This window comes from Mixophyes fleayi, chromosome 12 (assembly GCF_038048845.1).
Source record: "Mixophyes fleayi isolate aMixFle1 chromosome 12, aMixFle1.hap1, whole genome shotgun sequence".
NCBI classification, from domain to species: Eukaryota; Metazoa; Chordata; class Amphibia; order Anura; family Limnodynastidae; genus Mixophyes; species Mixophyes fleayi.
The window spans coordinates 625435-650979 of record NC_134413.1 but is presented as its reverse complement, the minus strand read 5'-3'; the positions used below and the strand labels follow the sequence as shown (position 1 = coordinate 650979).

Sequence of the window (25545 nt, the reverse complement as noted above, 5' to 3'; positions counted from 1 at the left end):
CTCTCTGTTTAATGGAAATACCCTTCTGAGGGGCTCAGTAGCCTGAACTGCTTCAATTCAATTACTAGCTCAGGGCAGATGGAAGTGGGAGAAAGACAGAAGGCAAAGTGTGAAGAGAAATCATGAACATACAGCATGAGAGAGTGCTGAGGAATAGCAGGATCCTATGGCACATAAAATCAGGACAGATAATTAGAGTGGATGAGACTGGGCGGCACGAGACCGAAATAGTGTCATTAAGATAGCAATATGAGAACCTGGAGACAGCGATGAAGGCATTCATAGAATGGGGGAGAGGAAAAATAGGACAAAGAGTCCTGGTGACCAGGATGTGGGACACAGACTCCGGAGGGGTCAAGATGTAGGGCAAAGAGGCTTGAAGTCAAAGGAGGCCAGGATGAAGGACACATACTTTGGAAGGGAGAGGGGACCAAGATGATGAGTAAGAGGACACAGTGATGGGAGGAGACTGATGGGGGGGGGGGGGGGGGGTGAAACAAGGATAAGAGGGTACCAGGAGAATAGGGAAAGGGAAGAGGCCAGGATTAGGGATACAGTGATAAGAGGAGACCGATGCAGAGAGTTGTAGAATGGGAGAGAGTAAACAAGGATGAGAGGGTGACTGGAGGGGGGGAGGGGGGGGGGCGGGAATGAAACACATTGGAAGGGGGCGGGCACTAGGATGATGAGTCAGGGGACACAGTGATGGGGGGAGACTGATGGAGGGCCTTGTAGAATGGGGGAGAGTAAATAAGGATGAGAGGGTGACTGGAGGGGTGGCGGGAATGAGGGACATGGGAAGGGGGCAGGCACTAGGATGATGAGTCAGGGGACACGGTGATGGGGGGAGACTGATGGAGGGCCTTGTAGAATGGGGGAGAGTAAATAAGGATGAGAGGGTGACTGGAGGGGTGGCGGGAATGAGGGACATGGGAAGGGGGCAGGCACTAGGATGATGAGTCAGGGGACACGGTGATGGGGGGAGACTGATGGAGGGCCTTGTAGAATGGGGGAGAGTAAACAAGGATGAGAGGGTACATGGACACCGACAGGCTTGAGCAGATGAGGGGTGACCAGGATGATGAGTAAGAGGAGACTGGGTCAGACGATATGTTTGGGAATGAAAGAGCTGCGATTGCAGAAACATGACAGCCCTTCTGATATACGTGGATCACCACATTTATTTGTTGCCTCTATGTAGGGGTTGGATTTATAAGCTTTCACATAATAGTCACTTCATGCTGCAAGCCATTGTATGTAACTACATCTGCCATGCACTAGTATTTTTCCTACAAATGTACTAAATTAGATTGTCAGCTCCACAACGCAGGAAACAATTCCTTGCCAATTATGACTGATTCCCTCTTGTATTCTACATTCCCAGCAGTACAATGGCTGACAAGTGCCTCTGTGAACGGAAAGACTGACCTGTATATTGTGAGACGCTCTCATCGGCTGCTAGTTAAACAATCTCTCACTAATTGCCTGGCACAAACACTCAGGACCTACGCTGGTCTACATCTCACGGCTTAAGGACTGGCATGTTCTGCTCAAACAAATTACACCCTTTCAGCCCCTCTGTGGGGAGAGCGGGGGTGTGATTGTAGATTACAGGCAGCACCAAATCAAGAACTGGTTTAACCACTTCAATGTCGGTACAGTACGGAACCCAGAGATAGACCTGTCACCGACACCCAGCGCACTGCAGGCCCCCAGCGCCAAGAAAGCTGAGAAAACGCTTAGGGGGTCTGAATGTCGGATATGGACCTTTTCTAATTCAGAGACTTTAAAGGTTTCTGTGGTGTAAACGGAGTCTTTGTAGTATGGAAGCTATTGGTATTCCTTTAGGAAATCAAGCTTTGGCCCTTCAGTGTTACTATAGTCTATGCAATAGGTACAGGAGATTAGGGCAGGACATATTAAGAGCAACACACATAAATCTTGATATTCTAATATATTATATGGAACATCCACATAAATCACCCACAATGTACCATATAAAAGAAGATGCCAAGCAGCAGAGCCCAGACATGGCCAGTGACGCAGCACAAAGTGATCTCTGACATACAACACAATTCACATTCCTGTCCCAGAAGTGGCCGCATCTCACTGTGCAATGCTCTGCAGCACTTTTGTGGACACTTTAATGCAAATATTTGGTCAGTCGTTGGGTACTGAATACAGCGAGTTATAAATCAAGCAGGGAGCCGCTAGAAAGCAGGTCATTACCACAGAGAAAAAACATTAATTCCTGCAGCTCGCAGCAATGCAAAGTGACAGAAAATCTACAGAGCGGACACTGGAAACAATGATACCTACAGGGAAAGAAGCGATACAGGACAGCTCACAGCCCCAAGGGTCAGAGATTTCACTATGAAAACTCCCCCAAAGGGTTAATGAGCCAGCTATGCCGGACTGCGGGAACACAGGAAGCATAAATATACCTCTAGAACCTATAGTTACTGAAGAGTATTAATTATTAATCAACCAACTGCTGAATTCTCATCTAAATCCCATCATGGTACAAAGAGGAAATCTAGAAGTAGACAAGCGGAACGTATTGTGATTACCCCACACGGGGGCCAGCGTGACAGCAGCGGGTAATGACAGGGCCCGAGTGATGTCTGCAGTTCTGTGCTCCTGCGCTAGTTGTAGCTCTTACAAATGCGTTATCAATAGGATGGATCGGCAGAGGATCCCTACTACTTATTTGGGTGAGGGATTACTGCACGGTATGAAATGATTCAATTGTCCCCGGTCTGTATGAAACCAGTGGGAGAAACGTGGAAGTTAAAGGCCCCACCATGCATGAAATGAGTTCAGATTAACCCCAACATGCCTGGGACACAGATGATGGAACAGCTGGGTGGGCTGCTCTATAGGAACTTTCCATTCATCCGCTTCACTCTGTTCAATGTATGTATAGAATGCTGCTGTTCTGGTAGGGACTCGGAAATATATTAAATGGGTGGATGGTCGTTTCATTGGATACAATTAGTGGCAGGACAATGCACTCTATAAAGATATATAGAACAGACAGTGGTAGACTCCTGGTTTATTTAAGTTTGTTACATTTAATAACATAAGGCATGTTAGTATTATGATAGCTGAACAGGTCACAGACAAACAAAATGACACATTTAAGCACAAAAAGTTACCAAGTGGATGGGATAAGCAAGAAAGAGGGGAAACCGTACTGATGGGTATCAGGGGAGAAAGGGACCAAATGACCCAGGAGGAGTCCAAGAACTGTGTCCATAGGAGCCATTCATCTCTACTTAGCTTTTCTGTAGCTGCCAGTCTCCAGGACAGAGGAGATGACAAAGAATGAGCTTTCATACCAAGCAGGAATAAACCAGAATTCTGCTTGATCACAACAGCAAAGACGGCCGACAGGACCGCCCCCACCACTGATCAGACCTAGGACCACCACATCTGGGAGAAAGCGACCCAACCACTGACATATGAAACAGATGGCTGCTTGGGACCAGGAGTTTACATACACTCGTACATTCAGAACCAGCCATCTCTACCCAATAGCTACTTAGATAATTGGAGGGTAACAGGATTCACCACCTTTACATTACAAATAACCTGCTCCTCATCTCATCCTCCCCTTTCACTGCTGTCACTTCAAGCGACATCTGCGCCAGCTCTGAGTGCCTGACAGCAGACTCCCCTCCCGTCTCAGAGATGTTTGAAGGAATGGCGAGACTGTCCCCTAGAGCAGAGCGAATCAGGCGGGGAAAGGTTGCCGTGTCCCACCAGGCTCGGAACAGATGCTTTTCTGTGTATAAATCATACAGAGTGCAGAAGGCTCATAATTAGGGAATGCATAATGATACATAAATTACCACAGCAATGTGCGCGCTTACAAAGAAACAAAGACCTTTCTAAAGACCAGCACAGCTTGGAACTTGAAATTTGGTACATGCTAAAAAACAAAGATATCAGAGATGGCAGCAAGGTGAACGTCAGTTGTGTGGTTAAAATTTCCAGAAAAGGACTGTTGGGCTGGTACCTAATAATCAGTCCCATAGCTTGTAAATGTAATCCTTAGCGACGAATCATTAGAAGTATTTGCTATTAGTAGTAGTTTTTATTTTCAAAAATAGCAAAAAGTAACAGACATATTCCCTGGTGTATATTGTAGTATTAGGAAATATTGATCTTAACCTGGATATGTGAAACACTATGCACAGCGATAACACTCTATGCAGACATTACACCCCCAACATGACATAATACAATTCTATTACACTGTATACAGACACAGGACACTACACCCCAACATGACCTGACTACTGGACATGATCATAATACAATTCTATTACACTGTATACAGACATAGGACACATTAACCTCCAACATGACCTGATCACTGGGCATGATCATTATACAATTCTATTACACTATATACAGACATAGGACACTACACCTCCAACATGACCTGACCACTGGACATGATCATAATACAATTCTATTACACTGTATACAGACATAGGACACTACACCTCCAACATGACCTGATCACTGGGCATGATCATTATACAATTCTATTACACTGTATACAGACATAGGACACTACACCCCCAACATGACCTGACCACTGGACATGATCATAATACAATTCTATTACACTGTATACAGACATAGGACACTACACCCCCAACATGACCTGACCACTGGGCATGATCATTATATAATTCTATTACACTGTATACAGACATAGGACACTACACCCCCAACATGACCTGACCCCTGGACATGATCATAATACAGTTATATTACACTGTATACAGACATAGGACACTACACCCCCAACATGACATAATACAATTCTATTACACTGTATACAGACATAGGACACTGCACCCCCAACATGACCTGACCACTGGACATGATCATAATACAATTCTATTACACTGTATACAGACATAGGACACTACACCCCCAACATGACATAATACAATTCTATTACACTGTATACAGACATAGGACACTACACCCCCAACATGACCTGACCCCTGGACATGATCATAATACAGTTATATTACACTGTATACAGACATAGGACACTACACCCCCAACATGACATAATACAATTCTATTACACTGTATACAGGCATAGGACACTGCACCCCCAACATGACCTGACCACTGGACATGATCATAATACAATTCTATTACACTGTATACAGACATAGGACACTGCACCCCCAACATGACCTGACCACTGGACATGATCATAATACAATTCTATTACACTGTATACAGACATAGGACACTACACCCCCAACATGACATAATACAATTCTATTACACTGTATACAGACATAGGACACTACACCCCCAACATGACCTGACCCCTGGACATGATCATAATACAGTTATATTACACTGTATACAGACATAGGACACTACACCCCCAACATGACATAATACAATTCTATTACACTGTATACAGACATAGGACACTGCACCCCCAACATGACATAATACAATTCTATTACACTGTATACAGACATAGGACACTGCACCCCCAACATGGCCTGACCACTGGACATGATCATAATACAATTCTATTACACTCTATACAGACATAGGACACTACACCCCCAACATGACCTGACCACTGGACCTAATCATAATACAATTCTATTACACTGTATACAGACATAGGACACTACACCCCAACATGACCTGACCACTGGACCTAATCATAATACAATTCTATTACACTGTATACAGACATAGGACACTACACCTCCAACATGACCTGACCACTGGACATGATCATTATACAATTCTATTACACTGTATACAGACATAGGACACTACACCTCCAACATGACCTGACCACTGGACATGATCATTATACAATTCTATTACACTGTATACAGACATAGGACACTACACCTCCAACATGACCTGACCACTGGACGTGATTATAATACAATTCTATTACACTGTATACAGACATAGGACACTACACCCCAACATGACCTGACCACTGGACATGATCATTATACAATTCTATTACACTGTATACAGACATAGGACACTACACCCCCAACATGACCTGATCACTGGACAGTATTATAATACGCTTGAACATATTTTTTATTTTATTTTTAAGACATTTTTGTTTTCATTTCTGAAAGAAAGATTATAATCATTACTTGTTACAATAAATAACACTTATTATTTTTCTAATAAGTAAAAAAATATTCCGCAAATTAAGTGTGAAACTGAATTATCTGTATGGGTTACATTCATAGTATAATCCTGTATATCAGAGTTTAATGTTGGTGTCACTGCAGGTTGTGGACGGTCTCAATGCTGGTGGTTTTCACCATTACCGAGGAAAGTGTCTGCGGCTCCTGGAGCGTGTCAGGAATTAGGCAGCCACCAGCCTCATCTCACACATGAAGTACCAATGTCATGGATGAGGCGAGCAGAAAGGATACAGAGGAGCAGCCATTAATCTTACTCAGAGGGAGCGAGCCGGCAACTGGCAGGTAAGAATACAATGCAACATCTGTTACGCTGCAAGCCAGCAGCGCTATGAATGTCACGTCTGTCCCACTACATGCCCTCCGTATGAGCCCTGCCTGTTATACACAACACATCACACTACCTAGAGAGTGACAGGCCCATAAATGGACTCTAACATAGTGTATGATATGGGTGTGAGTACAGGAGAGGTAGAGATAACCGGCAGAGCAGCACATGCCAAGAGGAAAACAAATACACAAATCAGAGTGAGAGAGCGGGGACAAACGGGAGAGCGCGGAGGACAAACGGGAGAGCGCGGGAAAGCGCTAGGACAAATGGGAGAGCGCAAGAGAGTTAGGACACAAACGCAGGAGAGCGCGGGCAAATGGTAGAGCGAAAGAGAGTGAGGACACAAATGCAAGAGAGCGATAACACAAACGGGAGAGGGCGATAGAGCAAGGACACAAACGGGAGAGCAGGAGAGGACACAAGCGAGAAAAAACGGAACAAGAGGACAAAAGCGAGAAAATGAAAAGCTGTATAAGAGAGAAAGAAAAAAAAAAAGATAGAGAAGAATCCTACATAAACCAAAGAGGACATGCGAGATGCCCAATTACAGTCATTCCCTTTGCGTTAAAAAAAGAAATGTATAGTTGTGCAAGTTCCACAATCCTGCTAATCCTTATTAATTTATAGATCAGATTATAAAACTTCATGGAACATATATGAAATATCCAAATAATGGTTTATATATATATGGATGTTTGAATCACCGAACTTGGCTTAAGGTCCACAGGATGAAGTAGACTACAGCAAGAAAATTCTCGTGTAGCCGGTCCCATCGGTACCAGTGACCCCTATGTAATGTCTGTCTCATCCGTTCAATAGCAGTTAATGAAGTCAAGCATATGCGTGGTCCAGGCTCCCATGTGTGTAACACCCATATGTCTTGTCTATGTAATATATCACTATTATCAGTGTAACCCCTCTATGTCCACAATCCAGATTACCCCCTCAGTGCCAGGAGGAGCCACTTACTATGTGAAGCTGCAGAAAGTCCATTAGTCCAGCAGCGCTATCAATCCGCACGAGAATTCCGTCTTTTACCGTCGTGCTGAATCCCACCGCCAGGCGGTCAGTGCGAGTGCTGGGCCTATCGTTATGAGGCCAGGTGTATATGATCAGTCCCCCACTCTTCCCAAAAATATATGTGGCACCAGCTGCAAAATAAACATTAAATGGCATTAATATATGTAAGACAGGTCTTTATACCATATTAATTACATGGCAAGTACAAAGTGGTATAGGAGGGCTGTGATCTTCATACAGTTGTAAATAAACAAAGGAGCATAATCATTATTATTATTATATAGAAATGATTTAATATGTCCATATGAAATAACAAATATATAACAGTAACAGCAGAAGGACTCTCTAATAAGTAGAACGGAGAGCTGTGTACGGGGGTATTAGCGTAATGAGAGGAGCCCTGTGTTTATGGCAGATGTTCCATAGAGAAAGGTGGAAGTGTATAGGGAGATTGTGACCATACGCGCAGTGCACTGTAGCTACTTACTAATCACGAGGAGCCTGGATATACTCAGTATAGGTCCTTTACACTAAGGCATATTAATGTTCCTCTATAGGTATTTCAGATTGCTGCTTTGTGTACATAAAGCAGCACATTGTGTCATTTTGCTCTCTCCATGGGCCTGAAATCTGCTTTTCATTCTCTAATCCTGCTCGGTGCAGGGAGGATAATGATCTCTGTGGCAATATATTCTCACCTGGGGTGGTGGAGATGAGAGACCGGTTAATATGGACATATGATGAAAGGTGGCAAACAAGTCTTAACCCCGGGATTGCTGAGAGGAACAGAGCAGAACCAGGGCTCAGGGAGGAGAGTAAGCCAGGATTTAGAGTTATATTCCTGAGGTATTTAAGGTAAGCAGGGATCCAGAGCTAAAATCCTTCTACAAGTGGATTATCTGGACAGCCTGCAGAGCAAAAATGTACCGGACTTTCCAAACCTCCCTCTCTACCACCAAACTAGACCATCACGCTGAGCAAATGAGGTACAAGAACCTCGAGACACAAATCTGACTGTTACATTCACATTCCTTATGATGAGGTCAATATGCCTAAAGCCATGAGTGCCAAGGTGCAATTCAGGGGACACTGATATTCTGTAGATGTGGACTGAATATTATTAACTGCTTAGGTTCTGTTGTTCATAAATGGTTGCTACAAAGCAGTGATTTTCCTTGTGATAATTATTCGTCAGGGTAGCTCATAGATCACAGTTACCTCCTGACAGCGTAAAATAATGTACAATCATATCATATAGCAAACACTTCACACCTATCACTTATAGTCTTAATTCATACCTGTAGAACAAGGCTCCACACACACTAATCAGAGCTGTTGTTGAGATTATTGGTAGTGGATTCCTTCTACCATTACACTGGGAGGGGACATTGCTCCCGCAGGCCGTACGTATAGTCACTACAGCTTCACTTATTTGTATTAATATTCCAGAGTGATCAAGCATGGAAACGATTCCCTACAGAAGACAAGGTACCTATAGCTACAGATTTAATCCAACGTCTCTTGGACTCTGTATGAAGTGAATAACAATGAAATGTGAACAATATTGTTACTCTTCATTTTCTTTTATACACAAGACTTGAGTATTTCCAGTAAAAGCAGTAGTAACATATGTAATGGAACAACGTGATCACGGATTAGCATGATTAGGAGTATTGATTCTATAGCATCACCTACAGTAACCAGATCACAAACAAAGGGAGCTGTAATCAGGGTAATGGGTTAATACCGACACCTTTACAGAGCTCAGTAACTGACGGGAAAACATGTTTCTAGGAAACTTGTAAAATAATTATTGTAAACTGCCTGTAATCTGCGGCATCATCTCTTCAACTCCCACAGCTCTCCCAACAATATCCAACACTGTCAGTGCTGCTCCAACATCTTATCAGCTCGCTGCCTCAAAGGCTGCTCCTGTTTGAAGTTAATTAATCAGTGATTCTGATGCACTAACTTGAGATGGAAGAGAGAAGGAAGAAGCACAGACAGAAAGATAAGACACAAGTGAGGTTTATGTGCTGGGGTGTAGTGGGGAAGCGTGGAGCAGCCTTCTCCCAGACACAGAACAGGACTCAGTGTGAGGGGTATTGAATAAGGGAGTGGAGGGGGGGGGGGGGCAAGAACTGGAAAATGCAGAAAGAGAGGACACAGCAACAGTATGTACTGAGGAAGGTCTGGTCTGAATGTCCCTCTATGACTATTACACACGTGTGCAATGGGGGATAGGAGAGGATATGGCCAGAGTACATACATGGAAGGTCTGACCCGCTTGTCCCTCTGTCTGCTGGGTGCCACAAGGGAGAGGAGATAACAGAGTACTGCGGACGGGCTCAGTTCTGCACTATAAGGAGATATGCGTCACCACTTGGTGCAGACATACTATAAACCCATCATATTGGAGAATCTAGCAGATCAGTACATCAGGGGTACATAGGACAACAACAAGCGTTCCTTACACTTTCAGCCAGAAACAATACGGGTGACAGGTCAGGAAAAGGTTCAGGAAATTCCACTCTAGAACCAGGGGTAAAATCCATTTAATTCAAACAAATTTAAAGTGTATTATGGGTAATAAATTATGCATAAGAGGTGTATGAGATACAAATTCCCTTATTTGCCGCATTAAAATTACTTAAATGAATTGTTTCAAAAGTCAAAGGGCACTGAATGGTGGTCAGGTGACTTGGCACCCTCACATTTGTAGGGTCCCTTCTGAACTGTATTACTTAGCATTATTCAACATGACAACTCAGCTAACATATAAAGTGCAGGAGCCCACAATATAGAATGCTATGTACTTATACCGTACACGACCTCTGCCATACAGGGTCTATATATATATCCACACACTATGCAAAGCTATGTCCTTTAAACATACCCTCGTATTGCATAATAAAATAAACATATAAATCCCTTTTACTTGGAAGTTCCTAAATTACATAGACTCCATGCAAACACTTGTAATCATTTATAGCGTTGCTTTATCATCATTAATCTCCGTCTCAGACAGCTTGATGTTATTTATAAAACAGCCGGCGCGCTCTTTCATATCTCTCTACAAAAGGAAAAATGTAACAAGAAAAATGGTATGTGAATGCTCTGCTCATCACTTCTCACTTTATTTCCAGCGTTTTGTAAAACGTTAAATAAAAATAAAATATTCTGAATGAACAGCACACTGCTTTATACATCAGGATGGGGTATTTTACAGAGGTGCAAATGATTGCGCTGGAGGAAGAGCAGATCAGGACATCCTGAACAAATGAACAAAGGAGCCAGTGCAGAAAAGGAAGAAAATGAGCTGGGTGGAGCCGGGTGAATCTAATGGCTTCACACAAGGCGTTCAGAGGTGGCGTTACACAATATTACAGTAGAGTTCTCTGTGCACATCCTGGGAGCACAATATACACCAAGTAGTATCAAAAATCAAACATCAAATTTGCTAAAGGCATAATAAACATGGAACGCTGTGCAATTATCCCCCTACTTTCCAGATCTGTGAATACCTTTATGAGACAGTAAAGCAATCCTTGCAAACAAAAGTTCTATTTAATGGAGTATGGGGGGGTTGCAATGAAGAACGTATCTGCAGCCATCCAGACATGTATGTAAGCGCCTCCTACAGTTCCAGCCAGCAATAAGAGGCAGTGTGGGCCCAGTTTAGGCAATAGCACAGAAAGCATTATTCTGATTGTATCTTAATGTACAGTAAACATGAACACAACACTGTAATAGCCACATTAATAGAATAGATAACTGGTGGACTGGAAACACCAAGCCTGGAATGGAAATGACAATGCAAAGTACACAGTCCAGAAACCTAATCTGTCTAGGGGTGGGCTGCCCCCTCATCTCCACTACAATTCCTTTATATCTCTTTATCAGATATCAAATACATATTTTACATGGCCAATATTTGCTCTTGTTTGGGTCCTTTCAGGTGCTCTCACAATCTGTCTTCTGACTTATTTTATCTTAGACCTTATCCTCCTGGAATCTCCCGCCTCCTCACACCAATGTATAAGCTATGCCCCCCCTCTCCCCCTTTTAGATGTCCACAAGAAAACCTTGACTCTCATTTACCCTGGTATCTTCAGACAGTGTCACCATGGCGACAAGAGACCACCTGAGTAGATAAATAATCCTTAAACTTTCCTTTCAAAGCAGTTTCCAGCTGTTCCAAACTTTCCCATTTATCTCTTCAGAGTCTCAATTAGAGCAATTTCTTTTTTTGGCCTGATTTCTTTCTCCTCCTACCAAAGACACTCTCTGGGTCCACCTGACGAAAGGCGTTCTTGCTTCATTAGACGCTGACAGATCCACTGCACAGCAAATTACCTTTAATCATTACCTTCTCGAGCATCAAGCCCTCATCCTGTCAAACTCATCAAGCGCTGCTTCAAGCTACCTGCTCTGGCCAAGTGTCAAATATGAGCTTGTTGCTGGCAGATGTTCCCGGGAAATTGTCAGAGTTCGTTCCCTTCCTACTTCTCGTGGGATTTTACAGTCTCCCCTTTTTATCATTAGGTTTTCCTAGTTGTCTGCTAGTGGCTTCATGGGCACAGCTGCTCAGGAGTCCTGATCACTTTCTACTACAGTATTTCAGCACCTTGGATAATGTTGTTCCATTCTGGGTGTAATCCCTCCACAGTATTTCAGCACCTTGGACAGCGTTGTTCCATTCTGGGTGTAATCCCTCCACAGTATTTCAGCTCCAGTCAGTCATTATAAATGGCACAATTAGCATGGAAAATATATATTAACATTAAAGTGACAAAGTTATCATAACAAATCTAGAGCAGAGACGGCGAAGGTACATTTCCCTTTCTAAATACATTTAAAATGTATCTGTCTGTTCTAATGGGATATGTTCTTTAGGAATTACTGAGTACAAGGGACCGCAGCACCCCTATTATGTTAGTCTAAAGTGCTCTGAGGTATCCAAGTAATACTTTGATTGTAAGTTATTGGTTGTTTTTGTCCTCCGTATGGTTAGTATATACATATGACGTATATTTGTGTCATTCTCCAACCTTGTGAAGACCTCTCCCACAAAATGGACTCGGCCTCCGATAGGACTTCTCAGTACGTGTCCGATACTTCTGTAACACGGACTGAAAGTCACACCTCCCCCTTCATATGTGGCCCAGTGTGTGTGTTATGGATCAGTGATCTAACCTTATACTACACTGCATAATGTATCACCTTACAGTATATGTGCAGCCAAGGATATGCTGTGGTCCTATGCGCTCCATAATGAAGGAATGGTGGATATATAACTGAACATATATTTCCAGAGTCTGTACAAGGATTTGTTTCATTCTACAGGTCCATATTTTATAATGAAATGTAAAGAAACCCCATCAGATACCAATCATTAATTGCTCCCTCAGAAGGTTTTTTTCCACCAAAGTAGCTGTTGGTTGCTTTTATTTATCTGCCAGCTCCAAAGACCAGTTGTTGAGGAAATCATCAATATACACATTTTACTCCTGGATTAAAGTTTTATCAAGATCCCTCGAATGATGCATTTGTGTTGCCTCCCACACTTTGAGAGTGAAGATATTTCCAGTTGTGTTAGAAGAACAATTAAGTAAATATGACTGCAACATGAGAGTAATTATCACAGGTTCCTACTCCAAGTGGAGAAAGTTATATGTGGTATATCAGCATGTTATTTATATAGCGCCACTAGTTCCGCAGCACTGTCCAGAGAACTCACTGACATCACTGCCTGCCCCATTGGAGCTCAGTCTAAATTCCCTAACACACACCCCCCCCAAATGCTGCTTAATGATGGAGGTTGGAATATTACGGTCCATTTTGTGATGGCATCATTCCTTGTTGACCATGCTGTTAAAGGGATTTTGTTAGTTGTCACCGACACCTCTTACTGGCACCACTTAGCCTAGTGAGCGTTCCCTGCACACCAATGTGTTGTACCTAGTTGGAGAAGGGTCCCGCTGCCACCATATTGCTCATTCACCAGCACCAATCACACTTTCTGGGCAATGTGTAGCAGCTGCAGCACCTCTTGGCTTTGATTCTCTGGCAAAATTCTTCCCGATGCCGACTTACTATGGATGAGAACTGCTGGACATCTGGTTGAGCACGGACTCAAAAATGTGATGTTCAATGGAATACAGCCAGGGGCTGGAGCGAAGTACGAGATTTCCTCTGTTGGTAACAGAGACACAGTAGATGTAGTAATGGTTCCTAAACCTTCTTTAATACATGGGGTTTTGTTAATTTTTTTAAATATACAGGTCTGGGGGTATGTGGACCAGGGCCCAGCTTCCTTAAACAATCCAGGCCGACTCCATTCTCTGGCCCCTGGCCCTATGGCATGAACTCTACTTGGTCATGGCAATCTCATCTTTCGACCTCCCCAGTTCTTTCCCTTTGGTTACCATGAATTGTCAGCACCAAATCCATGGTGCCTTAGATCTTGGTGAATCTAATTTTTCTTTTTTTTTTAAATTTAAGAGATCCTACTAGTTTCACAACCATTGAGGTATCCTGGAGCAGGGATGACAGGTCAACAGTTGTATTTCTATTATGCAACAAAGGCATTAGGAATAACACATTTACCCTTCGCCAGGCACCTGGAGTTACACCCGGTTGCACTGATTGGTTAAACACTTTAGTTGAAGGTGCGGAGACCATTATGCTTTTTTCTTTTAATACTCTTATGTAAGCCATCTGGACCCATTGACTTAACTACTTTTAATTTTGAGAGCTCAAGTAAATCCACTTGTGTACTAAAAACATTTATGTCTACAATACAGCAGGGTATATTCTGGCCCCTAGGATTGGGGCCCCTTTGCATTTCGAACAGCATTTACAGTGATTTTTAGTTTTGTTTCTTTAATGTAAAGATAATTTGTTACCTTCTTTTACTTGCAGAGTAAGTGGACGTCAGACCATTTCTAAATAAAACCTCCTCTTTATTGAGTATCTACTGCACGAGCTTGTCAGCTGCAATACAATCCAATCAGTACATGGATGTTGTTACCCCAGAGCCAACACTTCAAATCATGTTCCCTCTTCTCTGGTGTGCTGGCGACTGTAGCAGCTCTCATTATGAAGTCTCCTATACAACGCATCACGTCCCTCGTACCTTGTTCCCAGTGGCCATAATCAACACTTTCTTCCCGGGATCCCAGGGGCATTATATACACACCCATGTGATTAGGCCACCTCTAGTTCCATTCACCCTGTCCATTTGGCACCTGGCCTTACACCCTCCCACAGAGCTATGTTACAAAGAACTAGACATTTTCCATTCTGTGTCATAATCATAAATACACTGGGTGTGAACCTCACCTGCCAAGAACATTTGTTTCACCAGCTGTGGGTTCGAATCAATACGAGCCCTATAAAACAATTGCACTGCTCAGTAAGTATTGACAGCTGCACCATATTTATAGCTGTAATCTAACTGCATCCGCTACTCGCAGCCCCACAGGTGTAATCAGCTTGAACGGGTCACATAACCCCACTGTATATCACACTGCGAGGGGGCATCGGGTTATAAAAACTCTACACCCTGCTTAATACTCATCTCTCCCTTCATGCAACCCTATCCTAACATTTCTTACAATTATCAGTGGCATTGATGCTACCGTCATTGCAATACTTGTCTCTTTATCTTAGTGGCTTTCGTAAGCCAATGAGAAACTATATATTTCATTCCCCCTCATCGCTCACCATCTACCCTGCACTCTTGGATCAGCCCCCCCATGTTTTAGGCGCTCACTCCTCAGACCAAGTGTAATGGGGAACACTTACCTGTGGTGTGATAGCAGGATGCCGGACCACTTCTATCAATGAAGCTAAAGTGGCAAGACGTTATTTTCAGCTTCCAATTGAACACTTTATCTTTAAGCAGTACAATACCCAACAAGAGCAGACGTGTAGTGGACTGGCCCTCATCTACCCCTTCAATGCCGTGGTCACCTCACTCACTTGCTAAGGGTGATGGTTTACCGACGCCAGAGCAAACACCACTCAAATCAATGCTGGGAGGGAACCAGCCTCAAAACACAACAGAGTCTTACATGAAAGACTGAAGTTTTGTTGGGGGAGCAGCGGGTTTCAGAGAGGTGTTGCCAACATAAGTTTTGAGTGGATAATTATTTTTGGGATCACATTCACCAACATAGGACAGTGCCTCCAAATGTACACCAATATCGACACGTGACTACTTTAGCAACAGACTGAATACAGAAAAAGAGAATATGGACAAAGCAGCTGAAGTTAGGTGTAATTATCAGTTACATGTCAGGACAAAGTGTGTTTGTGGATGAGTTCAGAAGAGATTAGCAAAACAATAAAATAATGAAATCATTTAGAATAAACAAACTTCAGATTATATTTGCATTTTACACTAGGTAATTTGGGAGTAGTTGGAGGCAGCCCTAGAACTACAAAACCAACGGAATATTACAGGCCTGCGGCTTCCAGAGCTTAATGCATTGTAACTGCTGCTGTTACAGGAAGCTAAGAAACCTCTAGAGCTGCAGAACCAGCCTCAGACTGGAGCAAGATGAGAAGAGAAAGCTGCTCGTTGCCCCCATACGCTGATATTTGGAGATGCCAGCTTCATTTAGGAAGACGGTCTGAGATGAGGTCACCTGCCGTGGTGGCACAGAATCCAATACAACCTGTGCACAGCTCCTGGCAAAGCAGCCCAATCTAACCGGCTACCGCTGTAAGAGCCCATTTGTAAGGAAGTATTAGCTAAATCCAGCATAAAAACAAATGAGTCCCTTACTAATCCCCTTATCTGCTGCCAGACAATGAGTCGCTCCCGTCACTCACAGGTTTCATTCCTACCTACGTGGCCTTAAATCTCTCTAGGAGTTTTGTCCACGTTTAATTACCTTATTGTATTATTTGTTCAATTAAATGTTTGTTTTGCATAATCATGTTCTATTATTGACTGATCTATGTAAATGGGATAAAGAGAGACATTCACAAAGCAAATGCCCAAAGTCTATGAAGCTTTGTACATGTGGGCTGGGAAGCACATCTACAATTTCAGTGATATGTTGCAAAGCTGAATCCTAATACAAATTATAGCTGCAATAAACAAAACAAAGGCAGTTCAGCTCACTCATAGCCCAGCCTTATATTGGAAATAAAGAGTCAGTTTCAGGCTCGTCCCGCTCTGAGTTCATCAGTAAGGGTCTGGTTACCCCTCATCAAGGTATAAGATACAACTAACATTTTACTAAATTATTTTCTATGAGTTTATTCAAATAAAACAGCAAGAAGCACCTGATGCCCACACGTTATCCACCTGCCCATAAGTAGATTGGTCAAACATTCACCAACTAACTTTGCCCGGAGATTAAAGTTTTTGATTTGATAATGTTATCAATCCTAACAGTAAGAGGAAGTAAATGGGAGACCACCATGAGATATAGAATCCGTGATCTCAGAGGTCTCTGAGAGAGAACTGGATGGAGCCTTAAATCTTGTCTTGACCCATTAGAACCATAATGCATCACAGCGCCAATACTGTGTAAACAAATGCAGTGGATGTTCCTGTGACAGAAGAGGAGGCTACAAGGAAACCAGCAAGAATGGTGTGCGGAAGAGGTGACACCGATAATAAGGATTCAACCACTGGACTCCATCTTACATAGTGAGAGTTAAATAACCACCATTCTTCCTTTCCAGCTGTGTTCTTTCTGCATAGTCACACAGGTTTCCCCTATCTGCCAGGGCTCAGTAGGCCGGATGTGTGTACAGTGGAGGTTCCCGGAGCCCAGAAGTGAGTGGGGACATTTAATACTAGCTGGATAAACAGATGTCAGAACTCATCCAAGTTACCATTCAACTATTGTCCCTTCTGTTTACCAGGACAACTGCCCCAGTGGGAAGCCAACAGGGAAGGTTAAGGTGGTCATATAGACCAGGACTAGTCCCCCCTCAATAAACCCAAACCAATAATGCCATTTCCCTAGGATGCCAAAGGGTGGGAAAATCCAAAAGTTGAAAGATAGAAAGCCTGGATGAGGTGGGGTTTCATTATAAGAACAAACTGGTGGAACAATAGTCAGTCCCCTGTGGGTCTGTGGAGGCCACTGTGGTTAGCCTGTATGCGTTAGCTTTTTATACCCAGTGACACTGTCTATCAGTAGTGTGAATCCCTACCAATACCCTAGTCCCATATAAGGGTCTGGTTGGACAAAGTAGTCCTCACTGACCACTGAACGGACATCCAACCAGGAGGAACCTCAGGATAGACCCCTCCCCCGAGCATCCTCACATAAAGACAACGACAGAACATGGAACAATTCCAACAGTACACGCCAATGTTCTCTCCTACTCATTCCATACTCGCAGCGTTAAAGCTGTATGATAAGGACAACTCCTTCCATCATCAAGTGCAGCGACTCAATTATTTCACATCCAAACACCTCAGTGCAACAATAAATGTTTACAAAAATCCCCTTCCAATTAGTTGTATGTGTATTCTTATCAATTAATACATTCATGTTATTTTGAGTTCTTTTTAATTGACTAAAAGTACTCCTTGGGGGTAGATACCACAAGGTGACGTTGTCATTACTCTTTGAATAGGGCACAATACTATTCCGTGGGTATTACTCAATACACATTGCAGGACTGAGCTAGGTGTTACCCAAATTCAACAACAAAAATCAGTTATGGCAGAATGATATAAAAGGTTTTGGTGAAAAACAGAAAGAAGCCAGGATGTTCTAGTAATCTATTTATCAGCTTCAAGGAGGACATGTGAAAATGAATTAAAAAGCCTCTAAAGTTGGACAACCTCTTTAGCCCAAGTTGTCGAGTGCAGAAGTAAGAAAACCACTTTGTAATAAAAGACATTATAAAACACAGAGGCACTGAATCAACAAACGTAAATGCAGATAAATCCTGTATTACGTTCACAATCTACACATGCCCAGACCATACGCCAATAAACGCAGCAACGTCCAATTCATCCTAGAGCACAAAGGACTCTCACTAAAGCCTACAATTGTAGAGGTGGAACGGGGAGGGGAAGGGGCGTATGCACTTAGTGTACAGTAAGGGTGTGCCAAGCTCCAGCGCCTGCAGCAGAGTCTGAATAAAGCATTGGGCACCTCTAAGGTACATGATTTTTAGTCATATCACTCGCACCAGGTCTGGTGTAAGTACTGAGTGATAGTGATGATAGCTGTGTATACAGCTAGAACATGTGTCTAATCAGGGGCAACTGTAAACATGTATTTCATGTACGTTAGACATTAATAACATTTTATTAAGTGTATTTTATGGGGGAACAATTTTTTTTTTAATGTTTTGTCATTAATGACTATATTATTAGCAGGGGGCACTAATTGAATATTTTTTTTTTTCTGTTCATTCTTTTGTGACTTTATATTCCACATGTGTATTGTATGTATCCTGCAGTGTATTGTCACTAGCGGACCTAGACCCGTATTCATCAGACGGATCTTTACATCCGCTCCTCTTGACCATGGACCTGCGCATCACCGATGTTCCTGCATTCTTTATAAATGCACATTACATTTGTTTTGCGTTCCTTGATGAATGAGGCCCAGAATATTCGTACAGACTTACGAGGCATTTATGGAAAATGCAGAAATTAATGTGGAGAGGAGACGAATGCTGGCCGAGCCACAGCGCACAGACGGTTATCACCCAGCAGAAGAAAAACATCTCTACAATATTGTGAATATTACATAATATCCTAATAACAGTCATTATGAAATAGCTGCTTGTTACACAGCACTCACCCCATCAATGTGCGACAATTGCATTAATAATATATGCTAGAAAGGCAATTACCACGTCAATTCCACCCTCCCTGGATGCAGCATTTTATGAGAGCAGACACACAAAACAGAAGGTTGTAAAATACAACTTGGGTACCAGCGTGTAATGATGAACATTAGATTCCAACACTTGTCTGCTGCACATTATCAAAGAAGTTTTGGCATCTTGTAATTCAGGCAATGAAACAACCAATATTCACATTGGGGAGAGAATGGGGTGTTCTCAACATCCTACACAGAACATGAGAAGCACGCATGAAGGTTCCCATATTCCGCGTACTCGGATCACCACAAGTCCCCGCACAGATCCCGACAAGTGCCTATTACAGCGGGGAAGAGACGGTCATACATAGGAGAAAATATTACCCTGACATTGATAAATTATGCAGAAAATATCTTCACACTCAAATATTGAACACAGTAATAATGCTGTCACTTTATAAATGGGAATAAATATCAGTTTGGAGGAGAGGAGGCAGCTGACCCCTTAACCCTTTGCTGGCTGTCCTAGGGAAAATTCAGTACTATGAAAACAGAAAGCATGGACCAGCGAAGCAAGAACCCCACTATCTAATGACATGGACAGAATCTGCAATTATCAGATAATTATTCATGCACACTGACTTGTCACAGAACCAGAAAGCTGTGTATCTAACGGTGAGAGGGGCAGATAGCCATTATATTATATTACACACACATCGCTCCAACATTCCAGCTCGGTTTGAATTTTTATGATCCATTATACAACACACAAGTGCCCAGCATGGGGCAGGGACTGAGGATTCCACAGGGGGGTGGAAAATAAACTCTTTCAGGAGAAATAACCCTATACTTGTCCACGGCTCAGTGTGTCATTAGCTGCTGTTCTGTTCATTTATATTCATAGACTCGGGAGAGGAGGACACCCAACTACATGGAACAGGGGCTGCATCAAGGTGTGCAAGGCTATAGGCAAGAAACTATACAAACATAAAGGTGCAGTGTCTTTTATAGGAGAGAATTAATAAATCAATATAGAGCACAATTAAGCTGCTAGGAGGGAAGGGGGGAAAAAAAAAAAAAAAAAGACCAACGGCACAGATATCTGTGTGACGAGGTGCATGGGGGGCACACAATAATACCATGCCCCTCGCCATAGGGGTCATGCCCCCTCTCTCTTTGCTACAAGTCAGTCATGTTGCATTTCATTCGCACCTACCCACCTTAAGGGCCAGTTCTGTAAATGATGTGGCCCCAGCTGAATTTCATGACTTCAGTGTACATTATAATCCATACGTCACTAGTCTCATGTGCAGCACTCAGCCAGCACAGAATTATCCACCAATGTAACACTGTGTTATTAGTATAATACAGGACCGTGCCCCAATGCCCCCAGCTCATCCTCTACCCCACGATGGGAGATGCAGCGTCTTACCCAGAGGTTACCAGCGGATGGAGCGATGTATCTAATTATACCAGATAGCAGGAACAGACGGGTATTATAGTACAAGAATAGCTAAACATTCAGCTCTTAGCTTCCACGTACACCCACAAAAGCCACTTTAATGGTGCCTGGAGCCATCTAGAAATAAGATTATAACCTATGCCGTGTGCAATATTTAGCCATAATTAAGAACCAAAATCTGGATCCAATGCAGCTCATTACTTCTCATAGAGCAACTATTACCCCCATCTCCAGAACACTTGTCTCAGTGTACCCACATACCAGCTGTACCCTGCAGTGACATCTTCCATAAGTGTCTGAACCACAGGAGGGGAGGTGGTAGGTGAAGGGATAAGGGTACATGACATACAGAAGTACACACACGCGCCATCTATTTCATACAACTACCCGATTGTATGTTGACATGTACTTACGATAACCGTGTGTGTGTAAAGCTTATACGATTGTCAATGCCCAGTTACAATGGATTAGTACCGACGGCTCTGTAGACTGTAGTATGTACCCATGTAACGTACATACGGTATAGGTGGTCACATGAAGGCCCTGTACATGTTTATTTTCACACACTGATTGTGTGACTAAATCCTGCATAATTACACAATGTTCCCCATCAGTTACGTTAGCCTTATACACACAGTCCACATGTGAACGTCTTCTCTGGGATAAGAGTCATGTTAGGACAGCCGTATACCTCAGACTCCAGGGGCCCGAGTCATTAAGGTAAATAAGGCAAAAAAAAAAAAAGTGTGTAAATGTTCTCTGGTACAAACCATGTTACAATGCAAGGGGAGCAAATTAGTTTATTATTTTGCACACAAGTTAAACACTGACTGTTTTTCATCTAGCACACATACACGATAGCTTCATGTTTACACTGACATTTAAAGTTGGTCTAGGAGATGCCTTACCCCAACTATAAATATGTCCCAACATTTTAAATTTACCTCCCCCTCCAGTACAACATGGTTTTGCCCAAGCGCAAAGTTACTCCTTTTTATGTTTTGCTCTCCTTAATAACTCCGGCCTCTGGTCTTTATTGTATTACAGCAGTGAGACGTGCCATTACCGCATATAGTCACAGCTCGTACACACGAGTGTCCAAACCTGGCAACTAGTTATAAGTGCTGGCAAATCCAAAGCCATCGTCTTCACTTTGGCAGAGCCTTGGTCATGCATTCATCAATGCGTCTCAGAGCTTCCCCGCAGCTTAGAGTCCCGTGTACTTAATGCAGAAGCTTGAGGAAGAGTGTGACCACAAGTATATAGAGGTAGCTTTGCTTATTTTTGTTTGACCATCGGTGTCAATGTGCTTTTAAATTTTTTAAAGCAATGTTTATGTATAAGAGACGAGTGACTGCTGTAGAGGCAGCTTGGACCAAAACACAGCGATTCCATACTAACAACATTACGAGAAAACCTACAATGTAGTTTTGCAATCCTGATTGAGACACTTTCTTTAGATTTAAAAAGCACATTAAACAGATGAAACAACCACTCACAATTCCCCTGGGACGCCCAGCTACACATACGGCGAGACCAGGATGTCTCTGCATCATCACTAGTAAAACACAATTGTGTCCATTATATTCCAGAGGTCTTTCTGTGAATCCATCACAATCATTATCACTTGGCTCAGACACCCAAAATATCCACTACTGCATCCTGACTGTGGGTGCTGGGAGAGAATCCTAAATACTGCAATAAACACTCAGCTTCATAACTGTTAGCCAGAAATATCAATAAACCACTTCTAACACCAGATAAGTGACATTTCCCCATCATGAAGAGTCCACTATTTTATACCCATCGACCTCTGAGCTGGGAGAGGGTTAATACAGCAACAGTAAGGAGGTATATATTATAAAATAACATAGTAGGAGAGGCAGAGATCATATATGTTGTATGTTAATCTGTACAGTTATCCCTATAATTCCTGGGCTTGTGTAAAATGATGTATGAGAATTCATTGGAGACAAGAACCATGATTTAAGTGTAATAGTATCACGAATATCCCTTATTGACAGACTGCACATTACACACACACACATTGAGATAACCTGATCACACTACACACAGGACTGTGGATGTCTGACCACTTCATTGCCCCAGAAGGTTCAGTCTCTGTATATGTCTTGTAGGGCTAATACTGTACCAGGGCATAGACACAGCCACAGGGCAGGTGGCAGACAATCACCCCTGAAAATACTGCAACGTATGTAATAGTAACACAGAGTATTCACTCAGACGGCAAACAGTGCCAGCTGGAATACAAAGTGTTAATAGGATGAATGTTACAGACGGCACTTACTGTATGTACTATAGGAAGAATCATGCACACCTACCTTCCCAGATAACCCTTCACACCTAAGCACCTGCCACCACAGATACCCCAGCTCTCCACACCTAAGCAGCTGCCACCACAGATACCCCAGCTCCCCACACCTAAGCAGCTGCCACCAGATACCCCAGTTTCCCACACCTAAGCAGCTGCCACCAGATACCCCAGCTCCCCACACCTAAGCACCTGCCACCAGATACCCCAGCTCCCCACACCTAAGCACCTGCCACCAGATACCCCAACTCCCCACACCTAAGCACCTGCCACCCCAGATACCAACATCTAAGCTTCTGCCACCACAGATACCCCAGCTCCCCACACCTAAGCAGCTGCCACCACAGATACCCCAGCTCCCCACACCTAAGCAGCTGCCACCACAGATACCCCAGCTCCCCACACCTAAGCACCTGCCACCAGATACCCCAGCTCCCCACACCTAAGCACCTGCCACCAGATACCCCAGCTCCCCACACCTAAGCACCTGCCACCAGATACCCCAACTCCCCACACCTAAGCACCTGCCACCCCAGATACCAACATCTAAGCTTCTGCCACCACAGATACCCCAGCTCCCCACACCTAAGCAGCTGCCACCACAGATACCCCAGCTCCCCACACCTAAGCAGCTGCCACCACAGATACCCCAGCTCCCCACACCTAAGCACCTGCCACCAGATACCCCAGCTCCCCACACCTAAGCACCTGCCACCAGATACCCCAGCTCCCCACACCTAAGCACCTGCCACCAGATACCCCAACTCCCCACACCTAAGCACCTGCCACCCCAGATACCAACATCTAAGCTTCTGCCACCACAGATACCCCAGCTCCCCACACCTAAGCAGCTGCCACCACAGATACCCCAGCTCCCCACACCTAAGCAGCTGCCACCACAGATATCCCAGCTCTCCACACCTAAGCAGCTGCCACCACAGATACCCCAGCTCCCCACACCTAAGCAGCTGCCACCACAGATACCCCAGCTCCCCACACCTAAGCAGCTGCCACCAGATACCCCAGCTCCCCACACCTAAGCAGCTGCCACCAGATACCCCAGCTCCCCACACCTAAGCAGCTGCCACCCCAGATACCCCAGCTCCCCACACCTAAGCACCTACCTTTCCAGATACCCCAACTCCCAACACTTTTACACCTGATGTGCCCTATACGTCCCAGCTCTGCTCCCGCTCATGCAGCCGTCACCCCTGTCCCCTATACACCTGACACACAGATCAATCCCCATCTTGTGCACCCACCGTGTCCTCCGCGCAGGGCACCGGGTGTCCGGTATATGGAGACTGGGTGATGCCTTCCCCCGTGGAAGTGGAGATGGTGCGTGGAGTGGGACAGTAGGGTCCCGAAGGAAGTTCCAGCCAGTACACAACCCCACAACAGGGACCAGAGCCAAGGAGAGCCGGAACCCGAACCGGGCGCAGCCACCGCGCCACCTGGGCGCATCGTATCAGCGCAGCTCAACCCGCCCGGGGCTCATTGTGACCCGCTCCCCATCCGGAGAACTTATCCGCTGCCCCTCATCCTGCTCACACTCCGGACTCAGTCCCGGGATCCATGCTGCTAGTGCCCGGACATATCCACAGATCCTGCGCGTCTCGGGGGTCTCCGCTCCGGCCAGGTGTCCGCACAGACTGCGCTGTTCAGGTGCGTTCAGGATGCAAAGCTGACGGGTGGGTGTGGATATGCAAATAGCATCCGCTCGAACTGCCAATCAGAGCTGGAAGCAAACCCCTGGAATTAACCCGTTCTGTCCTGAGCTGTGTGGGACCAGTTCTGCTGGAGTCAGGGAATAATAACTGAAACATCAGCTTCCTCCCACAGACACTCCACGAGTGCACAGGAGTGCACTCCGCCGACCATTTACATTGCAGGCTGTGGGGAGACCTGAGCAGTGGGATCTGGGGATGGAGAGGTTAAAGAAACCTCAGCTCCAACTTCTTTGTTAACCCTTCCACAGCCATGGGGCAATCTGATGACTATTTCTGGATGTGCAGCTGTGTATAAGTCGGGGCAGCCTGTGGCTCTACAGCTGGGACTCTGCTAACAAGGAGCCTCAAGCTGCTGAGGACTGGGACACTGACAGTGGTGCTCAGCCCCCCCTCCCCCTGACCCAACGGCACCAATGATGTCATCTCCCAGAGAGCACCACCAGGTGTCCCAATATACACAGGTATTGGTAGTGGGTGACGTTGTATGCAGCTGTCACAATTACCACTTACATGTCGTTACAGTATGTGTTAGTATAAGTGCTGGGATCTACTTATGAGCAATCGCATATTACTCCAGTTCATTTTCATTTTTTATTAAATTAATTAACATGGGAAATT

General features: G+C 44.1%; 1 protein-coding gene across 12 annotated transcripts in view; it reads right to left on the bottom strand.

The window, feature by feature from the left end:
• NRXN3 (neurexin 3) overlaps nt 1-25545 on the bottom strand; it is a 334121-nt gene that overhangs the window by 73912 nt on the left and 234664 nt on the right. For 9 of the 12 annotated variants that reach the window (XM_075192094.1, XM_075192097.1, XM_075192090.1 and 6 more), the window contains one exon: nt 7537-7718. In XM_075192094.1, the coding sequence (XP_075048195.1) occupies nt 7537-7718 (182 nt within the window). Of the gene's footprint in view, nt 1-7536; nt 7719-24459; nt 25253-25545 lie in introns of those variants that run through there. The other 3 variants (XM_075192102.1, XM_075192101.1, XM_075192100.1) reach the window with 1 other exon arrangement.